The 24,858-nt window shown below is 31.1% G+C and overlaps 1 protein-coding gene and 1 pseudogene across 1 annotated transcript; both read left to right on the plus strand.

The window, feature by feature from the left end:
* Positions 1-4,962: 4,962 nt before the first annotated feature.
* LOC100812748 (lipid transfer protein EARLI 1-like) lies at positions 4,963-5,453 on the plus strand (annotated as a pseudogene).
* A 13,441-nt stretch (positions 5,454-18,894) lies between these two features.
* On the plus strand, positions 18,895-20,108 carry LOC100804198 (pEARLI1-like lipid transfer protein 1). Its single transcript, XM_041015923.1, has 2 exons — positions 18,895-19,409; positions 19,448-20,108. Exon 1 carries the CDS (start codon positions 18,983-18,985, stop codon positions 19,385-19,387), a length of 405 nt encoding a protein of 134 aa, XP_040871857.1. The 5' UTR covers positions 18,895-18,982; the 3' UTR covers positions 19,388-19,409; positions 19,448-20,108.
* The last annotated feature ends 4,750 nt before the right edge of the window (positions 20,109-24,858 follow it).

The following is a 24,858-nucleotide window of genomic DNA, read 5'->3' on the forward strand; positions in this document are numbered from 1 at the left end:
AGGAAGGTTAATTCAATCTACAGTTGGTGACTCTATCACTTACAATGATTAGCCTTATTCCAAGTTCCAAAAGAGAATGTAAAATATCCTACTGATTATTGTTCTTACAAGCCTTCTGAAGTCCATAGCCTGGTTCCTAATCTAGATCAATCCCCCAGTTCAGGTGTGTGGAAATGTCTCTGTCTTCCTCCTAATCCTTCTATATACTTTAGCCTTTAGGACGGGTCTCCTGATTCATTGGGATACTCTTACGCCTCGATGTAGGCCTAGTCGTCCTAGGTCTTTTATTGTGAGTGATTTACCTCAGGATGATTGAGGTGGGCCCAATACACAGCCCTTCAAGCCATAAGTACAGTATGCGTGAAGTGGGTTTGTAGAGTTCAGGTTGACCGAGGTGTGGCTCAATACACAAACCCTCAAGTCATGAGTAAAGTATGCACGAAGTGAATTTGTAGAGTTTGGACCCACTGAGGTTTAACCCAATACAACTATCAAGATTGAAATTGCAAGGTACTTATTAAAACACGCCTATTGAATTCTTAACAAGTCAACGATTACAAATCTTGCAAGAACACTAGTTGAAATATTGTGTAAAATTATAAATGAATGAACCGCAAATAAAAGTGCCTAAACCATCCCTGCTTAACATAGTATAGAAAAAAAAGAGTAGTGATACATGAATCATTACCTATTATATACACCCCATCAATATCCATCTTTTTTTTTTATCTCTCTCTTTCTATCACATTATAATATCTATCATACCTATATTTCTCCCCCTTTATATCCCTAGGTATTATAGGACATGGGTACCATTAACTATTTTCCAAAAGAAAAATAGAATACTTTTCTCAATCAAGATGTCCCCAATACAATTTACAAAAGGAAAATATTTCTTAAACCCACAACACTGCCTCAACGAGTATAGCAAACAAATTAGGGTCTACCTAGGGGTAGGAGGGTGGAGATAACTTCATGAAGACTTAAAGTTCCATTTTTTATTGTAAAAGAAGTGATCGAGTGCAACAATTGATTAATTGATTGAATAAATTTGCCTTCCCCACTTCCAGTGTTTAAAATTGTATGGGTCTATTTGGATAAACTTTTCTAGAAGTATTTTTAGGAAAAAAATAAGAAAAAATAAAATAATTTTTTTCATAAGTTAAAATGAGTTATTAGTTAATTTGTAGATGTTTTTTTTATTTTTATAAGAAAAGTTATATGAGAGAATTTTTACAAATTAATTAATAATTAATTAATGCAAAACTTATTTTAGTTTATGGAGAAGTTCATATCATTTTTTTTTTAGAAGTGCTTCCAAAGAAATTAACCCACACAAATCCTATGTCCTTCTAGGAGGTGACTACCAGCAAAATTGCATGTGTTTTTCAAATTGAACCATCTAAGTTATCTATAAAAAAAATGAACCATCAAATTAAATTGAATGGTTGAGACGTTGTATACAACATTATAAATTGAATTGATATGATGTTGTACATTTTTTTAGTCATCAACATACGTGTGGAACAAAACCAATTTATTACATTTCTCACATGTAAATTGAACCGATGTGATTTTACATAGAAATGAGCTTTCTTGTGTAACATGAGTGTCCCTTTTATAGTCAGTTTTGTGGGAATGAAAGAGGGACGAGTGAAAATGAAAAACGATGAAAGTAGAAATGTTAAATTTAAAATAAGTAGCTTTTAAGTAATTTTAAAATAAGGGAGACGTGTGTTTGATAGGGATGAAAGTGGGGTGAAAGATTTAAAAAAATAGATTCCCACAGCACAATAATTTCACATCAAAATTAGATGAAAGTAGGATAAAGTAAGTAGCACCATTAAGAGAGAAAAAGCGCTCCTCGATTAGTTTGATTCGGCAGTTATATATAATCGATTATGTTATATTAATAATTTGTTATATATATATATATATATATATATATATATATATATATATATATATATATATATATATATATATACAATTTGTTTTAAAAAAATATTTATCATAAAAATAAAAAAAATAATGATATTTAATAATATTAATAAATATTATTAGTAAACAATAATAATAATATTAAATTCAATATTAATATTTTTCTTACGTATCTATCTAATACCTTTAATTCAAATATTTTATATGCCTTTCACCATTTTTTTTATCTAAACTAAAAAAAATATTATTTTTTACTATTTTTATCTTTCTTTTACATTGAACATTAAATTTAAAATTGATGAGACTCATTATATTATTTCTTATTTATTTTTACTCATTTTCCCTATCTTTTCAACCAAACATCTTTATTTTTAACATTATTTTTCACCTATTCCTTTTATTTTTATCTTCTTTATTTTCTTTTCATTCATCACAACCAATCCAAACATAATATCTTTCATCAAATTCTGAAGTACTATAATAATAATAACTAGCCTGTTAGCTAGTGGTTATGTGGTGATTCGGTACCGTGGGCAATAGGCAGTCGAGACACACTTGCATTTCTCCTTTTGATAAACAAAATCGAATTTCAATCTTTTGTACTAAGAGATACAGGAATAAATTGTAAAAATGTTACAAAATGAAAATTAATCATTAAAATTATTCACGCATAATAAATTAAAAATTCAATTAAATAAATTTTGAAATCAATAATTTTAAATTTTGTCTTTTACAGTAAAATGTTAATGTTTAGATGGGCACATTACTTACTCTCTTGTATCTTCTTACATGCAGTATTCGCTGTATATACTAAGATCCAGTCTTGAGTAACTGGTGCTCATATGCAACATGAAGGCGTCTCTGTTACTGTTATATGTCGGTTTGATTTTTTGTTAGGAGGATTTATTGTATCTTTGTGTTGGTGGTGGTAAAAAACGACAGTGCTGTGACTGCTGTCATCATGTATGTTATCTATGGCCAATTCGCTGATTAAAAAAAAAACAGTTAAATGTTAAAACCAACGAAATTAATCACATCTGACAAGGGTTTGATTCGTTTGAAGAGAAGGTGTCGTCAAGTTCCAACAACAATAAGTGGAGGACTTATAATGGGACCCGCTATTCCACATGCAAAAGTTAGCGTTTGAATAATTCTGGGGATTCCACGATCTTAATTACAGTGGAATCAAATCGCTCAATGGGTGTAAAAATTTTGCTCTTAGATCCACAGATTGAAGGCAGCCCCACGTCAAGACCAAGACTTAACTTGTGTTCAAGCATTATGATAATTTCATTAGCTAAGATTCAAGTATTCCCCCTCTACGCGAAATCTCATATATATGACATGCTTCTTTAGCTAAGATTTTGTCCTATAAGGATGTACTAGTACTTCAACAGATTTAAAGAAGAAAATTATTTAGTACTCCTGTGACTTTTTGACACATATAAATACTACTTCATGATAAATACTTTGATATATTATCTTTTGGACTCAATTAAAAATAATTGATTTCATATTTTTAAAATATTCTTTATTGGAAATTACTATCACGAATAAAAAGAAATAATTAAAAATAAAAATAAAAATAAAAATAAATAAATAATATTTTAGGAATGTAAAATTAGTTAGATTTATTTATATATAAGTTTAATATATAAGATTATTTTTTTTCTTATACATGAGTTTAGATGGAGTATCAAACTAAAAGTATTTTTATTTTATTTTATAAGATTCAATTAATTAACTCATTTGAATAAAAAAAACTAATTATTTAGTTAATAACATTAAATTTATCTTAAATTATATATTATTTTTTTAAAATTATTCCTAATATTAATGAGACGTACTTTTATTCTTTTTAAAAAAATATATTATTATTAGTTTTAATTCCTTTGATATATCTCATTAATTATTTATTCTATTATTGACTATGCATAAGGATAGTCAATGTAAGGTTCTTAAAATATTTTTTATACAAGACAAAGATAGACTTCCAAAAAGTCTAATACATGATTAACTTATTTATTTCATTTACTACTATTTATTGAACTAAAACAACTTATAATTAAGAGTATTTTTGTGCCAAAAAAATTAATATAAGAGATATCATGACTTGAATTTTATATATATAAAAAAAAAGACTACACCGCTTTTAATTTAGGTTTTATAATAAGAACGGAAGGAAAAAGTAAACTTGAGTTCAAAGCATTAATCTCTTAAATAATTATGTCAAATATTAAATTAAATTATTTCAATAAGCTTTAAAAACAATTTGTTTATCAAAAGAATTTATATACAGTATTGACAATATCAAGTTTTTTTTTACATTAACATCTAATCACGTATTTTCATATATGGTAAAATTGTTAATATTTTATAATAATTAATTAAAAAAATCATTTCTATACTGATTTTTAATTATTTAACAACTTTTAAAAAAATATATTGACGGTTTTTAAATTAAATTCTTATAAAAAAATTGCTTTAACTTATTTTAATAAACTTCATATACAACCATATAAATAAAATCTCTTTTAATAAGAATTTATTAAATAAAGAAGTTACTTAATTTTCCCAAACATAAATAAAATTTTCCCTTTTATATTTTTAATCAATAATTAAATTGATTTAGTTAATATTAAATTATTTGGATATTTAAAAATTGCAAATAAAATTATTTCTATCATTTAAATCAATTTTTATTTTTTAAATTAAAAGATTTAAATACTAATATATTTTTGCCAAAAAATACTTCTATTTTTATTTTTATATTCATGAAATAATCAGTTATCAGTTTAATCATTTTTTCTTTTTAAATGTTTTTTATATGAGAATTTTTACATAATACACGAACTACTTGCTAATTATATTTTTATAGATTCGTCACCTTGGCACTTCAAAGCACCATGAGCACTATATAAACCACCATCAGCACCAAATTATTCCCATCTTCACAACATTAGCATTTTCTAGTGATTAAGAATATAAACATATACGATAGCTACAACAGTTTAAGATAAGATGGCTTCCAACACTTGTTCCTCCCTTGCTCTTTTCTTCACACTCAACCTCCTCTTCATCGCACTTGTTTCTGCATGCGATTGTGGTAGTGGTTCAAGCCCTGGTCCAAAACCAAAACCAAGTCCAACACCCAACCCCAACCCAACCCTAACCCTAAGCCCGAATTCCAATCACATCCTAATCCTAACCCTAACCCTGACCCCAATCCAAATCCTAATCCCAATCCTTCAGGTGGCTTGTGCCCCCGTGACGCACTCAAACTAGGCGTATGCGCCAATGTGCTAAATGGGTTGCTCAACGTGACTTTGGGCCAACCACTAGTTACCCCTTGTTGCTCCCTCCTCAGCGGTCTTATTGACCTTGAGGCGGCAGTGTGCCTTTGCACTGCCCTCAAAGCAAACATCCTAGGCATCAACCTCAACCTTTCAATCTCACTCAGCTTACTTCTCAATGCTTGCTCAAGGCAAACCATATACAATGCCATGTATTAGTCAGTGCACTATTCTAACAACCCATGGTTATCCAATATTAACATAACACATGTAAATATTGATAAACCAAAGGCTAGCATGCCTTCCATCTGAAGCTTATCCAAGTGAAGAAACAATCTATTTATAGCAAAAGAATCTATATTTAATTTTTTTTCATGTGTAAAATTTTCTTATACTAGTGGCGTGCAATTATGCATTACAAATATAATTAGTCTTTGACTTAATAGATTGTGAAACACCGATAATATGTAATCTAAGACAAAAGAAGACATAATTAATTAATCGCAAACATAACTATTGGATAAATCATTCATTTTTTTATATCGGCTGAATAAATTATTCATGCATTATAAATAAATAGTGTAGCAAAGATATTTTTACACTGTTAACTAATTAATCACAAAATGTCATTGATGTGTTGCATTTTATTCTAGGTTTTGCATGTTTATTCATGCAGTTTTGCATTCATTTTGTGTTTTGATCCTTATAAAGGTGAATTACTTAAGGAGATTATCATGGATGCTTGAGGTTCTATGCTTGTGATGACTTTAATATGGACGAAGAGCATTAGGAACTAGGAACCATGTTGAATCTTGAATCAAGCAAATGAAGGACCACGAGCAACTATGTTCCAAGATAAATTAAAAAAAAAAGTGACAAATTCCACAACTAGAAGACATGGTGTATGTGCATTATTTTTAGGATATCTTGAGTTGTAGACATCAAAACAACATGAGACCAATGCCTAAATTTTTAGGACAAAATTATCTACAATTTTTGTAAAGACACTAAGTCAAGAATCTCACGTTCTAAATGTGATTTTGGTTATGCAAGTGATGCATGCTGCAACACTTTGTTTCACATTTGTTTATTTTGTGGTTTACTTGTAATTAACTTCAGTCCCTTTTAGGTTTTTAGATTTAAATAAATTTATTTAGAGTTTTTTTTTTTTGGAAGTTCCCCATTACGGGAAACCGTGGGGAGGAGCAACAACACATTGGGATTGAAAACAATTTGTCTTTCTTCCTCCTTCTTGGTTTGATTGTTTTGCCCCTTTTATTAATGTTTGAATTTCTTTTGGTTTGATTCTTATTGATTTTATTTGTGTGAATTTTTGGGTCACTTGTTTGCACCTCTTAGATAATTTGGAAAGAACCGAAAGGTCAACCTAATTGTTAGAACTATAGGAATCTGAACATAAAATCTAAAACGCAAAAGTAGTTTTATGTTTTGCAGGAAGCACCTATAAATTATTACCAAACTTATTGGATTTAATTTAACATAACTACTATAAAGATATGGGTGAATTTAATTAGACACAGTCTTTATAGGAGTCGAGAAGAAGGGTTGTTCTGGCCTCCAATCCTAAGTCGCGTAAACCAAAGTGTCTATAATCCCCTAAAAGACAACCTAAAAGAGGTATTTAGAGGTCTTGGCTCATAAATGATTAAGCCCAAGTACAACATAAAAAAAAAATACAAAATAACAAATGTATTGGATTGCGCTCGCCCCCCAGTGATCTTATCTCTGGTGATTTCGGCCTCCTATTAGCTTCTTAACCATGGTTGTAATCCTAATCACTCTTCTCCCTATGAATTTCTTTGCCATGCAAGTGCAATAAAAACCTTCCCAATTTGGGTCTCTGAGTTCTAATCCTTTCCAAGATCAGTCAAACCTAAAATGAAACAAGACAGTTACACCATAACAAGTCCTAGAATGGAACACGTCAACGGAAAAACACAATGAAATTACACTAAAAAGAGAAGAAAAAGCATGGAAACCTAACTAGACAATATAGAGAGATGACATGAGATGCAACGATTAAACAACTAGATCGGTGATGCCAAATTTTATTGAAAACCATCAGCACACAAATATTTTTAAAGAATTAAATAGGTTTGATTTCCCCATTGTACCCAAAAATACGTAAGAACAATTTTGATGAGATCAAAACAATCTTCAAAAAAATATACTTACATTCTGAAATTCACAATAAAATAAAATAAATTATTTTTAACAACTTAATAAGCTAAAGGAAAAGGCAATCATTATTTCATACATTATGTTAAAGGATACGTAACTGTTGAAAAATAATGTGATAGAATATTAATATCTTTCTTATGCATAGTTAACTCCTGAATCTATGTCTAGGTTGAGACATTTCATTAGGATGTTTTCATATGTTTTCTTAATAAAATATGGTAGTGGCACCCATTCTTTCATTTGATTCATAGTTAGGTATCATGTTCTGATCCCAAAACCTATAAGAAATTAGGCTTAATTTAAATCAACATATTCAAATTACAAATTAATAGAAGAATTATATTTTATTAAATTAATTAGGTTGCTACATAGGGTGAAGAGAAAGGAGATTCATACCCCAGTTGTCTCTAAATAATTTTTCTTTTTTCATGTATGTGATTTCTGTTTTGATTTGCATTACTTTCACGTATTTTTGGGGTACTCAAATAGTCCAGGCCATTAGTAATATTGGTATTTGCAAAAACTCCTTGTGAGAATCATACTGTTTTTAACTTTATTACTTGACATGACTGGTGCCCTTTCTGTGATCGAAAATTGGTATTTTACTACTACTTGTGTACCTCTATCAAACCTTCCTCATTTTTGTTTGGGTACAGAAACCTTCCTTAATAATTATATACGAAGAGTTTAATTATATATATATATATATATATATATATATATATATATATATATATATATATATATATTTGTTGCAATTCATATGTAAAGAATAAATTATTCAGTTATATTTAATTGCAATAAGTCTTATATAATTTGATCGTATTTTATTAATGACTTATTTTTAATATTGTTTGCCGTTGAGGTATTAATGATCATTTAGGAAAAATCAAAAGGATTAGACGATTTTTCCATATGCTTAATATGGCACTCTATGGCTTGGCCTTTATGGTTGATAAGTAACAACTTTGTTTTTAAAATGTATCATTTGATTTTATCTCTTTGTTGTATTTGATTGAATTCTAGTCTTGGTCGTGGCTATAAGGCTATTCACTAATGTTGGTAAGTTGTTTTTTTCCGTTCGCAAATTGGTGCATTAATTTGTTGTACTATATGTAAAATTTGTTGTTACTTGTTAAGGTCCAAATTGTCTATAGGAGACACTATGGGATATATTTTGAAATCTAGCATATTTAGAAGATTTAGAGTTTAATTTTCGTATATTGTTAATATAAAATTTTTTACACCGTTAATTAATTTAAAATTATTTTAGATATAATTTTTAAAATAATTGTTATAAAAATTGAGAATTTTTTTATACATAAAAATTTATAATTGAATGATATATAATGTACATAAAAAATATCGTAATAAAAAATATATAAATTTGTGTATATCTTAATTAAATTATATTGACATTTGTTAAGGCAAATAATTTGCGAACTTTGCGTAATATAATTTATTTATTTATTTTACAAACGCATAATATAAAATTGGTTAATGTGACTTCACGCAATCCCCCCCATACACACAAATTAAGAACATTTCACGGCCAAAACGCGTGGAAAACTTAGATATGATCTTAATATTAAATTTGCAATCAGTTTAAGTCAATAATTTCGGACTTGTTCACAAAGGATTGTCTAAACAAGCACTTTTTTTAAAATGAAAAGAATTTAGTATAAGTGTATAACGTTCTAATAATTTCAGTGCCTATTAGTTTGTCAGACTTCTGTACCTAGTATAGGCTCCTAGATGAATGTTTCGTGTTGAAAAATGATCAAATTTTACATAATTATTTTTTTAAAATTTAATAATAATGCACTAACACATTATAAAATATTTTTAAAATATCATTCAATGACAATTTATCATTAATCTGAAACAAATTTATTAAGTTATTATTTATAATAATTTATGATTGTACGACAATATAAAATTTTTTACATTATAATTTTTTCTCTCTTTATTAAAAAAACGTGGTTAATTTTTTTTGTCTTGAAACAGGATACTCTCGCCCGGCATTACCATTAGGAAAGTTTCTTAATAATTGTATTTTTCAATATCTAAATTTTGCTTGTTTTATTGGGATTTTTTATAAAATATTTTAAACATAAATCTAATTAATACAATTACATACTAATTTGCCCTTGGTTTCTTTTTCAATCCTGAAGATTTTATGACGCAAATGAAAACGACAAAAAAGATAAGATAGGTATTGAAATTATATTGCATATCATGAAAGAAACGGAATATGAAAATCTAAGAAGAAGCACATATATATATATATATATGGGACTAAATTACAATACTTTCTAAGCTTTTTGCAAGTCTTTAAAGTATTTTCTTTAATATATTACACATGGATTTAACTATCCATATTAACTAATAGTCATTATTTATTTCTCATATTTTCGAAGAAAAAAATTATATTATTTGATTATTTGTAGTTTAATTAAAAGAATATAACTTATAAATACAGTACCTTAAAATGTTTTTGAAATTATTTTTAACTAAGGTTTTTATTTTGATAACGAACCCCAACTTTTGATTCTAACTTATATTGCGTGGATTATCGAAAAAAAATTAATTTTAATTATAAAAACTTTTAAGAAACTAAGCCTAAGTTTTCTTTTCTTCAAATTCATAATTTAAGAATAGCTATTAGCCAGCCAATTAGCTAGTGATAATGTGAGGATATGATTAAAAATGTAATAATAGCTATTAGCCAATTAGCTAGTGGTAATGTGGGGATTTGATAGGCTGTCGTGATACACATTTTTCTTTTATTTAGAAGTTATCGGTGGGGTCTCTGGAAATTCCAAATTTAAACAAAATAGAATTTCAATCTTAAAAAAAAAAGAGGTACACGAAAATAAATACTTAAAAAAAGGTATACGAGAATAAATTCTATTAATTATCAATAATTTAAATTTCTAATTGAATTATACATATATATACTATATTAACTCCTTAAAATTTATTTTTTATTTATAGGAATAGAATTCAAATATCCAAGAGTTTACGACAACGTACACACATGGCTCGATCAATGGAATTAAACCTCTTTGATATTTTTTTATCAATAAATATTAATTATTAGTAGTTAGTTTTTGTTAGTAAAAATTCTCAAATTTATAACCTCTTTTTTTTTTCCTTCTTCTCTCATTTTTCTTTCATCACTATTTCAATCTTATAACTCTTAAAAAAGATTCAAAAGTTTCCCTAATGCAAAATTGAACTACATACAAACACAAAGACCTCCTTGATATTAACTAATTAAAAATGATACACTTAATTTTTAAAATAATTATTTCAAAAATTAATAACTTTATCACAAACAACACAATACACCTATAGCTTGCTAAAAGGAACCTTGACAAAGCTGTTTTTTTTTAATAAGGGTTCCCTCGGCCCTTTATGTTCAAATGAGACTGAGTCAAATGCTCATTTGTTCTTTTCTTATAGGAAATCTCTCCAAGTTTGGACTCACATTCGTGATTTGGCTCCTTTCCGCAAGCGTTTCACTTCTTTGCAGCGCATTACTGACTCTTTAATTAAGGGCAGATCCACAGTGTTCAAGGAAAATTTCGTTGTCTGACTATAACAATTATAGTCTACTGCATCTGGCTGTTTAAGAACAAACTGATTTTTAAAGATTATCAATTTTCTGTAATAGAGATTATTAGTAAGATTAAGTTTTTTATATATAGACAAACGTACCTGTTATATTTGTTTTAACATCTTGATATAGGCCTTCTTATATTAGGGAGACTTTTGATTTTCTCTAGTTGCAGAGTATGCCCCGTTTATTGTTATATTATTTTGGGTTTAATATAATTTACAATTTTTCAAAAAAAAAAAAAAGTGATTGACCTATGTGGCATTAGATTCAGATCCTTTGAGCATGCACTAATTAAGAAACTCAAATCCTAAATAGCGTGCATGAAAAAAAACTTAATTGGGTGAAAACAATCTGCCTATAAATGCCAACAAATTAAATGTCTTTGAAGAAATTAAAAATCTCGGTGATCCACATGAACATTTCTTTACAATCATATGCCTACAAAAACAACATAATACATTTAAATCCAAATTTTGGTATTTATTTAGGCTAAACTATCATTTAGTTTCTCTATTTGTTTAATTAATTCAATTTGGTTTTTTTATTAAAAAGATTAATTTTGGTATTTTTTTCAAAACTGATGCATGTGTACCTTTCCTGTTAATGCCATTTAAACTTCTATCAGAAATATCCTACGTGGTCATTACATGTTATTATTTTATTGTGCTACATATATAAGAAGTTAACGCCGTTTCGTACCTATATAGAAATGATAATATAGTATCAATTTTAAAAATTAAGGAATTAAGTTAAACTTCTTTAATAATAAAAAAATCAAATTGAATTAATTAAATAAATAGAAGGACGTGCTAAATTAATAATTTAGCCAAAAGTTTAAATGCAACCAAATTAATCACATCTAACAAACAAGAATTTGTAAAAAGTGTGTCGTCAATTTAAAACCTTAACAGGTAATTATTGTCAAAACTTATTCGACACTTAATTTCTTTATCAAATCATTAGGATTTGATTTTGACTTGAGAATAGATAGAGTCTTGTAATATGACTTTATTCTCAAATAAATTAACCCGATGGGTGAAAATTTGCTGGATGCCTAATAGTTAGAAACCCAAAATACTTTCCGATTATGCACACACCAAAAGAAAAAGTGATACTTATAACAATACCCACTATTCCACGTGCAAAATCTCTCGGGTGGGTTTGGTTGCGAGAAAATAAAAGAAAAAGGAATTTTTATATAAAAAAAAAACATGTATAATATTTCACACTTTTAATATTCTATTTTAATTCAAATATTTTTTTTTACAATTTTCTTTCTTTTTCTTCTTTTTTTCCTCGACCAAATTAAATCGCCCTGCATACTCTCTGATCCACCGATTGATGGAAGTCCCAACATCACAGATCACAAGTGTCCAAAACTTAATTTAAGGGCTTTCCCCGCCGGCTAAAATTCCCATGTTCACACAAGAGCATGTACTTAAATTTATGTAATAAGTTCAAGTGTTTACTTATAGTTTTCAGGTATTGTATTTATAAGTTTGGTTAAATTAATTTATTTTTAATTCAATTTACTCATTAAATTCTTTTGGGATTCAATTTATTTTTTTAATTTTTAAAATTGATTCAATTTAATTATATTATCTAAATTCAATCAATAATATTTAAAAATTATATTTTATGATCGTTTAAAATCACTTAATAATGATTGTAAATCATCATACATTTAGATGAAATGATCAAATTTAGATGACAGAACCACTCAAATTAATTTAAAAAAAGATTAAATTGAATCAATTTTTAAAAATTTAAAAATCAAATTAAATATAAAAAATTAGAAAATTAAATCAAACTAATTTTTAAAAAATTAAATTGAACCTAAAAAATAAATTAGAAAAAAAAATCAATTTTACTTGTAAGTTTTAATTAGATCGACTACTATTATGTTTTGGTTCCAATAATCAGTTTCAGTTCACTTTTTTTTACAGCAAATTTCGGTTCACTTTATGGTTATCTAACCTGATATTATTCGATTCCGGTATCGGTTTATAAGTTTGCAAACCCGAATAATCTGATCCAATCCAAACGCATATACACTGAACTTTCGTTCTAGAGCTCTGCAGCACTTCAGCACAATCGTTTTTATTTTTTCTCAGGGTACCAGAGCTTCTGCCATCATGGATGGACACCGTGTTACTCCAAAAATACAAGATTGATTTGATGATTGAAAAATAAGAATTTAAACATAAAGGAAAAAAGAGAAGTCTCAAGATTAAAATTCTGCTTACCGATATTTTAATAAAATTAACAAATTAATTTGTTTGATAAAAAAATAATATTAGGATGTCTCTTGATAAGGATCTTTGATCTTAGTTCGCCAACCTTGACTTTCTTCCAAGCTCGTTCTCTCTCAATCTCTTTCAGTCACGAATGGTCGCACTATGCAATAACTGCAGCTACGCTATTTTGCTGCTCCCTTCCCATAGAGAGATTAATAGGGCACCCCCATTATCACACAAAATTAGTGGGATGGGTTTGGACTTGGACCGGACTCCTCTAGCCTTTTCCTTTTTTATATTTTCCCATTTCTTATAGTCAAATGCTTATGAGACCCTTTCTTAATTAAGACTTTATTTCTAGCTTTTTTTTTTTAAAATTACTGATTTGAAATGTTCCACTTTTAAACTAGGAGATAGAATCGTTAAATAAAAAATAAAACTCATTAAAATTAATAATTTCTAATAAATTTTATTAGAGAATGATAGAAAAAAAAAGAATAAAGAGAATAAATTATTACACGTGACACGTACATAAGTTATTAAATTTAATTTAAGAGAAAATAATTCATAATATTTAATTATTTTTCATTTAAAGATTGATTGAAATCATCAACAAGTGATCATCCGTGTAATAATTTTTTGCATATTGAATTTAGTGACTCAAAAAGTTTCGATAAAGATAGGATTAGTTTCATTAGGGTGCTTATATAAAGATCATGAAACGTGAAGCAATTCTGTTGTGTGTGGCTGGACGATCATGGTCCGGACGACCGGGGCAGACGAGGGAAATTGTACTCAGTTAGTTGGTTAATTTCTGTTATAACTTCCATAACAGAAATAATTATTTTCTGTTAGAGTCTATGGGTATAAATACATTGTATTTATCAACTCTTGTACGTTCATGATTGATTAATGCATAAGTCCCTCTTACGCTGAGAATTACTTGTTGTCTCTTTACTCTCGTTTTCTTGTTTTCTCTCTCGTTTGTTGCGTCCATCTCGAGTGTTCGTAGGCTCTGTTTTGGGTAACAGATTGATATCAGAGCTCAAGGTTGGAGTTGATCCTTGGGGGTATTCTTTGATCTTTGAAACAACTTCCTGATTGTTTAACAAAGGTTTCTGCATCAAAGAATGGGTTCTGCGAAGTTTGATATCGAGAAGTTCACAGGCAAGAATGATTTCAGCCTGTGGAGGATAAAGATGAGGGTGTTGCTGGTTCATCAGGGGCTGGATGTTGCTCTTGATGGGAAGAACCTCCCAATGCATTTGTCGAAGAGTAAGAAGAAAGAGTTGCTTGACAAGGCGCACAATGCTTTGATTCTTTCCCTGGGTGACAAGGTTCTAAGGGAAATATCAAAGGAGAAATCTGTTGCGGTGGTGTGGCTCAAGCTGGAAAGCCTATATATGACCAAATCTTTGGCCAATAAGTTGTTCTTGAAGTAGAGGTTGTACACGTTCAAGATGTCATCGGGTAAATCCTTAGAGGATCACTTGGATGATTTCAATAAGATCATTCTTGATCTGGAGAATATTGAAATCAAGGTGAACAATGAGGATCAAGCGTTGTTGCTGCTCAGATCATTACCAAGTGAGTATGATAGCCTCTCAGACACGCTCATATATGTCATTGGATGAGGCGAAGGCTGCCCTATTTTCGAAGGAGTTGAAGAAGAAATTAGAGGGAGGTGGCTATCAGGACGCTGAAGGATTGTACACGAAGGGCAGAATGGAGAAGAAGGATCCCAAGAACAAGAAGGGATCAAGATCGAAGTCACATGATGGAAGGAAAAGAAGGTGCTTTGTGTGTGGGAGTGATGAAGAAAGATTGCCCAGACACAAGGAAAAAGAAGCAGGGCAATCAAAAGAGTCAGAATGGTGATGCGGACGTGGCTGTAGAAGGGTATGACAGCACAGACGTCATGTGTGTTTCAGACGTGAAGATAAAACCAAAGTGGGTGCTGGACTCTGGGTGCTCATTCGACATGTGCCCTGAGAAGAACTGGTTTTGTTCGTATGAAGAATGCAACGGAGGCCAGGTTCTTTTGGGTGACAATAAAGCCTGCAAGGTGGTTGGGATTGGAGCTATAGAGTTGAGGCTTGCAGACAGCACCATCAGGACACTGAAGGAGGTGAGGCATGTGCCTGACTTGAAGAGAAATTCAATTTCTCTTTGTATGTTGGACAAGTAGGGGGCACACATGCAAGGTTAAAGGCAGAGTCCTGAAGGTCACGAAGGTTCATTAGTGATCCTGAAAGGGAGATTGGTGCATGGCTTGTATCTCCTAGAAGGAAACACAACATCGTTCAACATTGCGTCGTCCAGCACTAAATCATCTAGTGCTGCTATTGTGACTGCACAGATGCACTCTCAGGCAAGTCTCTGGCACAAGAGACTTGGTCACATCAGTGAAGGAGGCATAAGAGAACTTAGCAAGCAGAAGTTGCTTGGCAAGAAGAGTCTGGACGCATTGGAGTTTTGTGAGCACTGCATCTACGGCAAGGCCAAGAGGTTGAAGTTTGTTGTTGCTGAACACCATTTGAAGGGGACTCTGGACTACATCCATAGCGATCTATGGGGGCCTACGTATGTTCTTTCACACAGTGGAGCAAGGTACTTCCTATCCATCATTGATGATTTTTCGAGGAAGGTATGGGTTTTCATCCTTAAGAGTAAGGATGAAGTCTTTGCTAAGTTCAAAGAGTGGAAGGTGTTGGTTGAAACTCAAACTAGCAAGAAGGTCAAAAAGCTGAGGACTAACAATCGTTTGGAGTTTTGTTCTGATGAATTCAATCAGTTCTGTAAAAGGAATGAGACTGAAAGGTATAGAAGGATCAAGGGAACACCTCAACAGAATGGACTTGCAAAGAGGATGAACCAAACGATTATGGAGAGAGTCAGATGCTTGTTGTCTGACAGTAATTGTTCGGGGCATTTCTGGGGTGAGGCTGTGATGACAGTCTGTTACCTCATCAATAGGTGTCCGTCCACTGCCACCAACATGGTGACTCCTGAAGAGATGTGGAGTGATCATTCACCCAACCTCAAGAATTTGAGAGTGTTTAGGTGTGTGACATATGCTCACATTAGACAAGACAAGCTTGAACCGAGGGCCTTGAAGTGCATGTTTCTGGGGTACCCACAAGGAGTAAAGGGGTATAGGTTATGGTGCATGGAGAAGGGGCATGTTGTGTTCAAGGAGTCTGAAATGTATCACTTGAAGGAGGATTCAAGTAAAGGGAAGGCAGTGTGGACGCAGGAGAGCGTCCAGTTAGAGGTGGAGTCTGGTGCAGGATCGTCTAGTGCAGGAAGGGGTCGTCCACTACTTGGGTCTACAAGTGCTGAAGTGGAGCGTCCAGAGCATGGGTCGTCTGGTGCCAGAGTCAAGACGCAAGGGGAGGAACAGGAGGCTGACATCATGCATTTAGACTTGCAGGACTATCTCTTATCACGAGATAAGGAAAGGAGGGTCAGCAACCCACCAAATCGGTTTGGTTATGCTGACATGGTTGCATTCACCCTCAATGTTGCTGAGGACATTGAGGGAAGCGAGCCGAAGAGCTATGTGGATGCTGTGAATAGAAAACACTCCAAGGAGTGGACGATTGCTATGCAGGAAGAGATAGACTCGTTGCACAAGAATGACACTTGGGTGCTAGTAGACAAGCCAAAGGTGTCCAAGTTGGTTAGCTGCAGATGGCTGTACAAGCTGAAGGAGGAAATTCCAGGAATGGAAAAGGCTAGGTACAAGGCACGATTGGTGTCACAAGGGTTTACACAAAGGTAGGGTATCAATTACAATGAGATATTCTCGCTTGTTGTGAAACACTCATCAATCAGGATGGTGCTAGCCTTGGTCGTCCAGCAGGACATGGAGTTGGAGCAGTTGGACGTAAAGACAATTTTTCTACATGGAGAACTGGATGAGGAGATCCATATGATGCAACCAGAAGGCTTCATAGAGGAGGGCATGGACGACAAGGTGTGTTTGTTGAAGAAGTCTCTCAATGGCCTTAAGTAATCTCCAAGACAATGGTACAAACGTTTTGATACGTTCATTGTGGATGGGGTTGTCACATATCTTCTACTGTATGTAGATGATATGTTGATTGCGTCCAGATGCAAGGCAGATATTGAGGAAGTTAAAGTGCTATTGGAAAGGGAATTTGAAATTAAGAATTTGGGTGCTGCAAGTAAGATTCTAGGGATGCAGATCACGAGGGACATGGTCCAGGGAGTGTTGTGCCTGGATCAGAGGAGCTATGTAGCTAAGGTGCTGAAGACGTTCAACATGGATCAGTCCAAGGCAGTGTTGACACCCATGGCCCAATATTTCAAACTTTCTCATCAGCATTCACCTCAGACGAAGGAAGAAGCAACATACATGGAGAAGGTTCCATATGCGAATGCAGTGGGCAGCCTCATGTATTTGATGATCCGCACAAGGCCCGACCTGGCATATGCTGTGAGTTTAGTTAACAGGTACATGGGAAAACCAGAGAAGATACATTGGGAAGCTCTGAAGTGGATCTTCAGATATCTGAAGGGAACGTACAAGGCATGATTGTTGTATGCCAAGCATGAGAGCTCAATGGACGATGTGGTTGGATTTGTTGATTCAGACTATGCTGGATGCCTCGACACTAGACGGTCACTTACTGGTATGTGTTTAAGTTCTGTGGTAACACTGTGAGTTGGAAGTGCAACCTACAGCATGTGGTTTCACTATCCACAACTGAAGCTGAATTCATTGCTCTCACTGAGGCAATCAAAGAGGCTGTGTGGATGAAGGGTATGGCAACGAGCTTGTATACTAAGGTGAATGGTGTTAAGGTGTACTGTGACAACCAAAGTGGCATTCACTTGGCCAAGAACCAGACGTACCATGAGAGGACGAAGCACATTGATGTTAAGCTGCACTTTGTGAGGGAGGTTATTGCAAAGGGGGAAGTAGTCGTCGAGAAGATCCACACTAAAAACAATCCAGCGGAGACATCGACGAAGGCATTACCAGGGCCTAAGTTCAAACAGTGTGTGCAAATCATGAAGGTTGAAGGAGCATGACGTCCAACCAAGGTGGGGAATTGTTGTGTGTGGCTGAACGATCATGGTCTGGACGATCAGGACAGATGAGAGAAATTATACTCAGTTAGTTGGTTAATTTCTGTTATAACTTCCATAATAGAAATAATTGTTTTCTGTTAGAGTCTATGGGTATAAATACATTGTATTTATCAACTTTTGTACGTTCATGATTGATTAATGCATGAGTCCCTCTTCTGCTGAGAATTACATGTTGCCTCTTTACTCTCGTTTTCTCCTTTTCCCTCTCATTTGTTGCATTCATCTCGAGTGTTCGTAGACTCTGTTTTACGTAACAAATTCAATTTGAATAATTTTGGAATAATTTAAACTTGATTCAATTAGACCTAATTACACCCTATACTAAATCAATTTAATTTTGAAATGTCATTCAATTTAAGTTTGTATATTTTACCTATATATTTGCATGATACACTAACTACTTGCTAATTTTTTAATATATTCGTCATCATATTCCCTTTGACACTTCCAAACACCATGAGCACTATATAAACCCCATCCACACCAAATTACTCCCATCTTCACAAACACTCTTCTTTTAAGCTCTAGCAGTTAACTAGCAATATTAGCATTTCCTAGTGAAGATGGCTTCCAAAACTTGTTCCTCCCTTGCTCTTTTCCTCGCACTCAACCTCCTCTCCTTTTCACTTGTCTCTGCATGCGGTAGTTATTCATGCCCTAGTCCAAAGCCAAAGCCAAAGGCCAACCCCAACCCTAGTCCTTCGGGTTCATCGTGCCCCCGTGACGCACTCAAGCTAGGTGTATGTGCCAACGTGCTAAAAGGGTTGTTGAACGTGACTTTGGGTCAACCACCAGTAACCCCTTGCTGCTCCCTTCTCGATGGGCTCGTTGACCTTGAGGCTGCAGTGTGCCTTTGCACTGCTCTCAAAGCAAACGTTTTGGGCATCAACCTCAACCTTCCACTCTCACTCAGCTTACTTCTCAATGTTTGCTCAAGGAAAGTTCCCCGTGATTTCCAATGTGCCTAATATAGCCTATACACAACATATCATATATATATATATATATATATATATATATATATATATATATATATATATATATATAGCATGTTTGAAAACTCGTTGAGGATGGAGAAATCATGTCTGGGATGTGTAAGCTACAACTATTAGCTTCTTAAAATCACATCTAGAACATGAAAAGTCGTATCCGAAACATGAAACCAAACATGTTAATCATCCTATCTACTTTTTCTTCGTGTTTGCTAGTTGTGGCTTTCCATTTTTTTTTTTCAAAGTCTATTGATCAGCGTGTGAATCTTGTACGTGCATAGAGGGTTAACTTCTCGTTATTCCTTCCTTTCCGTGTTCTTTAAATTGTAAGGTTAGAGTGTTGCAATAAATTAATAAATAAGTTCCCGATATGCTTGCTTGTCTACGCAAGGGAACCAAAGATGATGAACTGTGTTATTTGTTTGATTGAGAAATGATCATTATATGACAAATAATCGTTTGGAAAATTAATAAATATGTTGGGCACGTTTATGAAGGGGGTCACTGATGTAATAGTACCAGATTACGTATGCAGGGGCTGAACAAATATGCTTGCTGGATGCTGTGAGATTTTATATATGCTGCGTCAATAGTTTAGGAGCTGGAGCAGATTATATGTGTGTTGTGGGATTTTGCAGGGTAGTGGTTCATAATGTAAAAGGGTTTGGTTACCCATATACCCTCTATTATATAAAATTTATTTGGATCATATAAAAAAAATCCTTCTTAATTTATTTTTGCCCTTTCCTTTTGTATTTTTGAAGAATGAGATCACCAACTGATCAAATAAATTACTCGGCCGTTCTATTTTACTATCGTCCAATTCCCTCGTCCCCAAAAAGAGGTCACTAACTGGCGACATCCAATTTAGTCCTCTATTAAGGAGGAAAAAGCTGCATACGATTCGTTACCTTTTTTTACCATGCATGGTATGATCTATTTAAGCCATGCATAATAATAAAATTGTATTTCAAGGTGTATCTTTCGACTTAGTAGTGTTTTAGATTTTGATAAAGATTAGACCGTGGACATTAAGAAATAGAGTTTAATATTCTTTTTCTGATTCAAGTATTGGTTGAAAATGTATATTACGGGACGACATATTACTAATCAAGTGTTAGTTGAAAATGTCGGGAACACAAGAGAGTCCATCATATTATTAGTAACTTGTTGAACCATGCATTTCCCCTCAATTTAAGAGATCAATGGAAGAAAAAACCATCGACATTCAAATTACTTTTCCCGGTTATAGTGACAATATAATAAATAATATAAACAAATAATATATTTTGAATCACCTTAATATTAAATGTAAAATATTTATTTATTTTATTAATGATTATTCTCCTTTAGATAACCTTACAGGTCACCCATTAAATCTCTCTTTCCATTTTTTTTAATTATAAGATTTGAACTTCAAATCCTACTTAAGGAATTTAAATCTAATTTTACTCAAATTAATAACATTTGTTATTCAAACATATGATGTATTGATTGTATACATATTTTTATATATTAAAATTATGCACATCTATAAAATTTATATGACTAAATTATTGTTTTAATTTTTTATTTATAGTTTTGGAGTCGGCAAATAGAAAATGGAGGATTATATGGAGTGCTGTATCTTGTGTTATATGGAACTGGAGGAACAACATGGTGCTTAGAGGTGCAACCTTTCACCGGGATAAAGTAATCTATGAAATACTCTTTCAAAGCTGGTCGTGGAATAGATAGATCTAGTGAGCACAGGATTTTAGCTCCTTTGTACCGTGGGAAATTGGTCCTGGGGAATGCTTGTTAATTTGAAAGGTATCTTTATTTTTGGCCTGAGTTCGTGGTGCTGAAAGCTGCGTATCAGATGCTTGTAGGATTGCTTGGTGGATTGTTTATGGTCTGCTGCGGTTTGGCTGGAGTTGGTCCTTGTGGTGAGGTGCTGCTGTATTTAGAGGTCAGGGGCGTTGGTGTTTGCTTGGTTATGCCACTGGTTGGTTACGTGTGACTAGAAATATATATATTGGGTATATGATGGTCTTTAATTTTCATAGCTTCAATCTTTTGAGTATGCAATTGTTCCTTGTACGTATACTTCAAGCTTCAGGACTGTTTGAAGCATATATATTTTAGGTGATTTTTGGTTCAGCTTTGTGGTTGGATTTTCCTTTGTATTAGCCACAAAGGACATGTATGTTTTATTCTATGTCATGGCCCTACTTGTGCTGCTATCTTAATAATATATGAGGTTCCATTTGATTATTGAAAAAAATATTTTAATTACCTTTTTTTATTTAATCGATGTAAGTTGATTTCTTTATAATAAAAGTTTTAATTTAATTCTTTAATTTTCAAAATCATGTCAAATTTTGTTATTTTCATCTAATTGATCAAAATATATAATCATCAAAATGGGTTACAATCGACAAGCCACCCGATCCATCACAAATTTGAATCAGGTTGGATTATTTTTTTTCCATTTCATTTATGTATAAAATATGACCCACCTGACCTGTGCTGGGCTATGTTGACTAGCGAACCAAAGACATGTTAATGCTACAAAAAAAACTCACTAGTCACACAGCACAACAATTATGATTAGGCTTGACCTTTTTTTTCACTCTTTTTTCTTGATTAAGTTATTATTCTTGCTTTCTTATTATTAATTAGGCAATTTTTTTTTTCCTTTTGAGCAACCCATCTTCGACTGACTTGACCCACTTTGACAGCTATAGGTGTTAGTGAAATCTGACACGTGCCACTTTTACTCGTTTTAGCCACCAATGCCATTCTAATCAATTAAACATAAATGATAATATTGATGTAATTTTTAAAATTAAGGAATTAGCTTAAATTTTTAACAATAAAAAGACCAAATTGAATATATAAAATAAAAATTGAGAAAAAAAGAGTATTTTAGCCTATTTATATTAATAGTTTAATTTTCGTAAAAAAAATGCATACATAGACTAATTCAAAACTTATTTATTAGAGTTTTATTTTTGTTTAATGAAGTGATTTAATAGTCATTATTTGCTTCTATGATTTTTGAATAAAAAATCTATCAATTATTTTTTTATACTTTACTTGAAAGAATAAAAGTTATTATATATCATCTAAATTTTTGTTATTATTTTTAAATAAGGTTTTATTTTAATGACCGTTTTTATTTTAACATATGCAGTATTACTAGATTGTCGAAATAAATATCTAATTTTAATTAAAAAAAACCTTTAAGAAACTAACGTACCGTTTGATTTGAGTGTTTTTTTTTTCTAAAAATAATTTTCATTTTCAAATTTTTAAGATTTATAAAGCATATATCAAAAATAAAATACTCTATGGTGTTTTCATTTCTTCATAAAAATTAAAAATATTGATATGTTGTTTTTAATTTTGTGCCTATTTTTAAAAATATTTTCAAAAAAATACTTTCAAAATTCTAAACAAATGTAGTTTTATTATTATTTTTTATTTTCTTTAAAAATAAAAACAGAAAACACTCCCATCAAACACCACCGAATTCTAATTAGTTTTAAATTAATAATTTAATCGTTGCTAGTATAGGCAAAATAGCTAGTTGTAATGTAAGGATTTGATTAAACATGTAATAATTGCTGTTGGCCTATTAGTTAATGGTAATGTGAGGGTTTGGCAGGCTGTCGGGATATACATCATCATCATTTTTTTTAACAGAGTTATCGATCGGAGTACTCTAGAAGGTCCAAATTTAAAACAAAATGGATTTTCAATCTTATAGAGCTACACGAGAATAAATGCTAGTAAAGTTATAAATTGAAACTTAATTAAATATACTGAATATATATACATATATAATATATCATAAAATTGATCAATTTTGTTAATTTTTATCGATGATAATATTTTTGTTTAAATTTAATTTTTATATGATGTCAGTGTAATTTTTTTATATTAACTAGTTAAAAATTATTCTACATAATTATTATAAAAATTAACGAGCTCATCATTAAAAATTTAATGCATTACAATTAAATTCTTCCTACTTTGTTGTTTAAAATTTTAAATCCAACCAAATTGCTATTGGCTCTAATCTTAAATGTAAATAAAAAAATAACTCATATATAGTTATTTAAAACAAATAAATTTTAACTTTTTTAAAAAAAATTCTCCAAAACATTTTTTTATTTAAATTTTATCTCAATAACCTCTTTAATTCTCGTGATATGAATTGCATGACTTTCAGAAAGAAAGAAAAAATTTCAATAAAAAAAAGTTTCTATTAAAATAATGTTTTATAACAATTAGCGTGTGAAGAGTAGTTTGAATAATGGACATTATTTTTTTAACAAAATACAGAAAATTAAATAAATTAAAACTCACTAAACTATTCTGAAACAATCATCATATCCTTCATCCGAGTGAAATTTAACTTAAATTTTTTAACTAAAATATGAAATTTAATAATTGTCGCAAAAAATTATTTTTGGTGTAGTGACACTTTGTAGATGAAAGAAAGTAAAGAAATAATTGAGATGGGAGACTCTCATAAAAGTGAATCATTCATATTATTTAACAAAAAAATTAATTGTTAGTAAAATAAATGAATATTTGGTACTGATAATATCATAAAAATTACCATGAATGTTTTTGAACATAAAAAATAGTAAAGAATATCTTACATGATGATTTTGTAGAGAAGTTGTGGTCAATTTACAGCCACAATTAGTGATACTTAGAAATGGGACCCGCTATTCCACGTGCAAAAGTTAGCAATTGCATAATTCTGGGGGCTCCAACGATCTTACGGTCGCGGAATCAAGTTGCCCAACGGATGCAAAACTTTGCTTCCCGCAGATCCACCGATTGATGACAGTCCCTACATCAACAAGTCACGAGCATCCAAAAGTTAAGGACTTAATTTTTCGCCAGCTAAAATTCGATCTCATGTTCATACATCATTATTTCATTAGCTTCATATTTATTTATAAAATAAATTATGTTTATTTTTTATTGTCAAAAATCAAATACTGTACTTAAGGTATTATATGTCTTTATTCTTAATTAAAATTAGCATTTCATCTAGATAATTATTCTTAATTTTAGTTATAAATAATAGTAATTATTAAAATAAAATTTTCATTTTATTGAAAAATCACTCCAATTATTTTTATAATACCATATCTAGATTTAATTTATTTTTAAGAGAAAAATCACTCTCATGCATGCATTCATATGTTCCTTTTATCGGTAATATATAATACTTTTTTATATTTTTTATTAATAAAACTAATCTATCATTAATTATATCAATTTTGTAAATGTCTTTTAATTTAAGCTTTATATTTTACCTATATCGTACATATATAATACAAGAACTACTTGCTAATTTTTTAATAGACTCCTCATCATAACCCCCTTCACTTCAAAACACCATGAGCACTATATAAACTACCTTCCACAGCAAATTACTC

This window comes from Glycine max, chromosome 5, assembly GCF_000004515.6.
Source record: "Glycine max cultivar Williams 82 chromosome 5, Glycine_max_v4.0, whole genome shotgun sequence".
Taxonomy (NCBI): Eukaryota; Viridiplantae; Streptophyta; class Magnoliopsida; order Fabales; family Fabaceae; genus Glycine; species Glycine max.

Bases quoted from the DNA above. Each gene is read 5' to 3' on its own strand.
- LOC100804198 (XM_041015923.1), top strand. From the start codon at position 18,983: ATGGCTTCCAAAACTTGTTCCTCCCTTGCTCTTTTCCTCGCACTCAAC.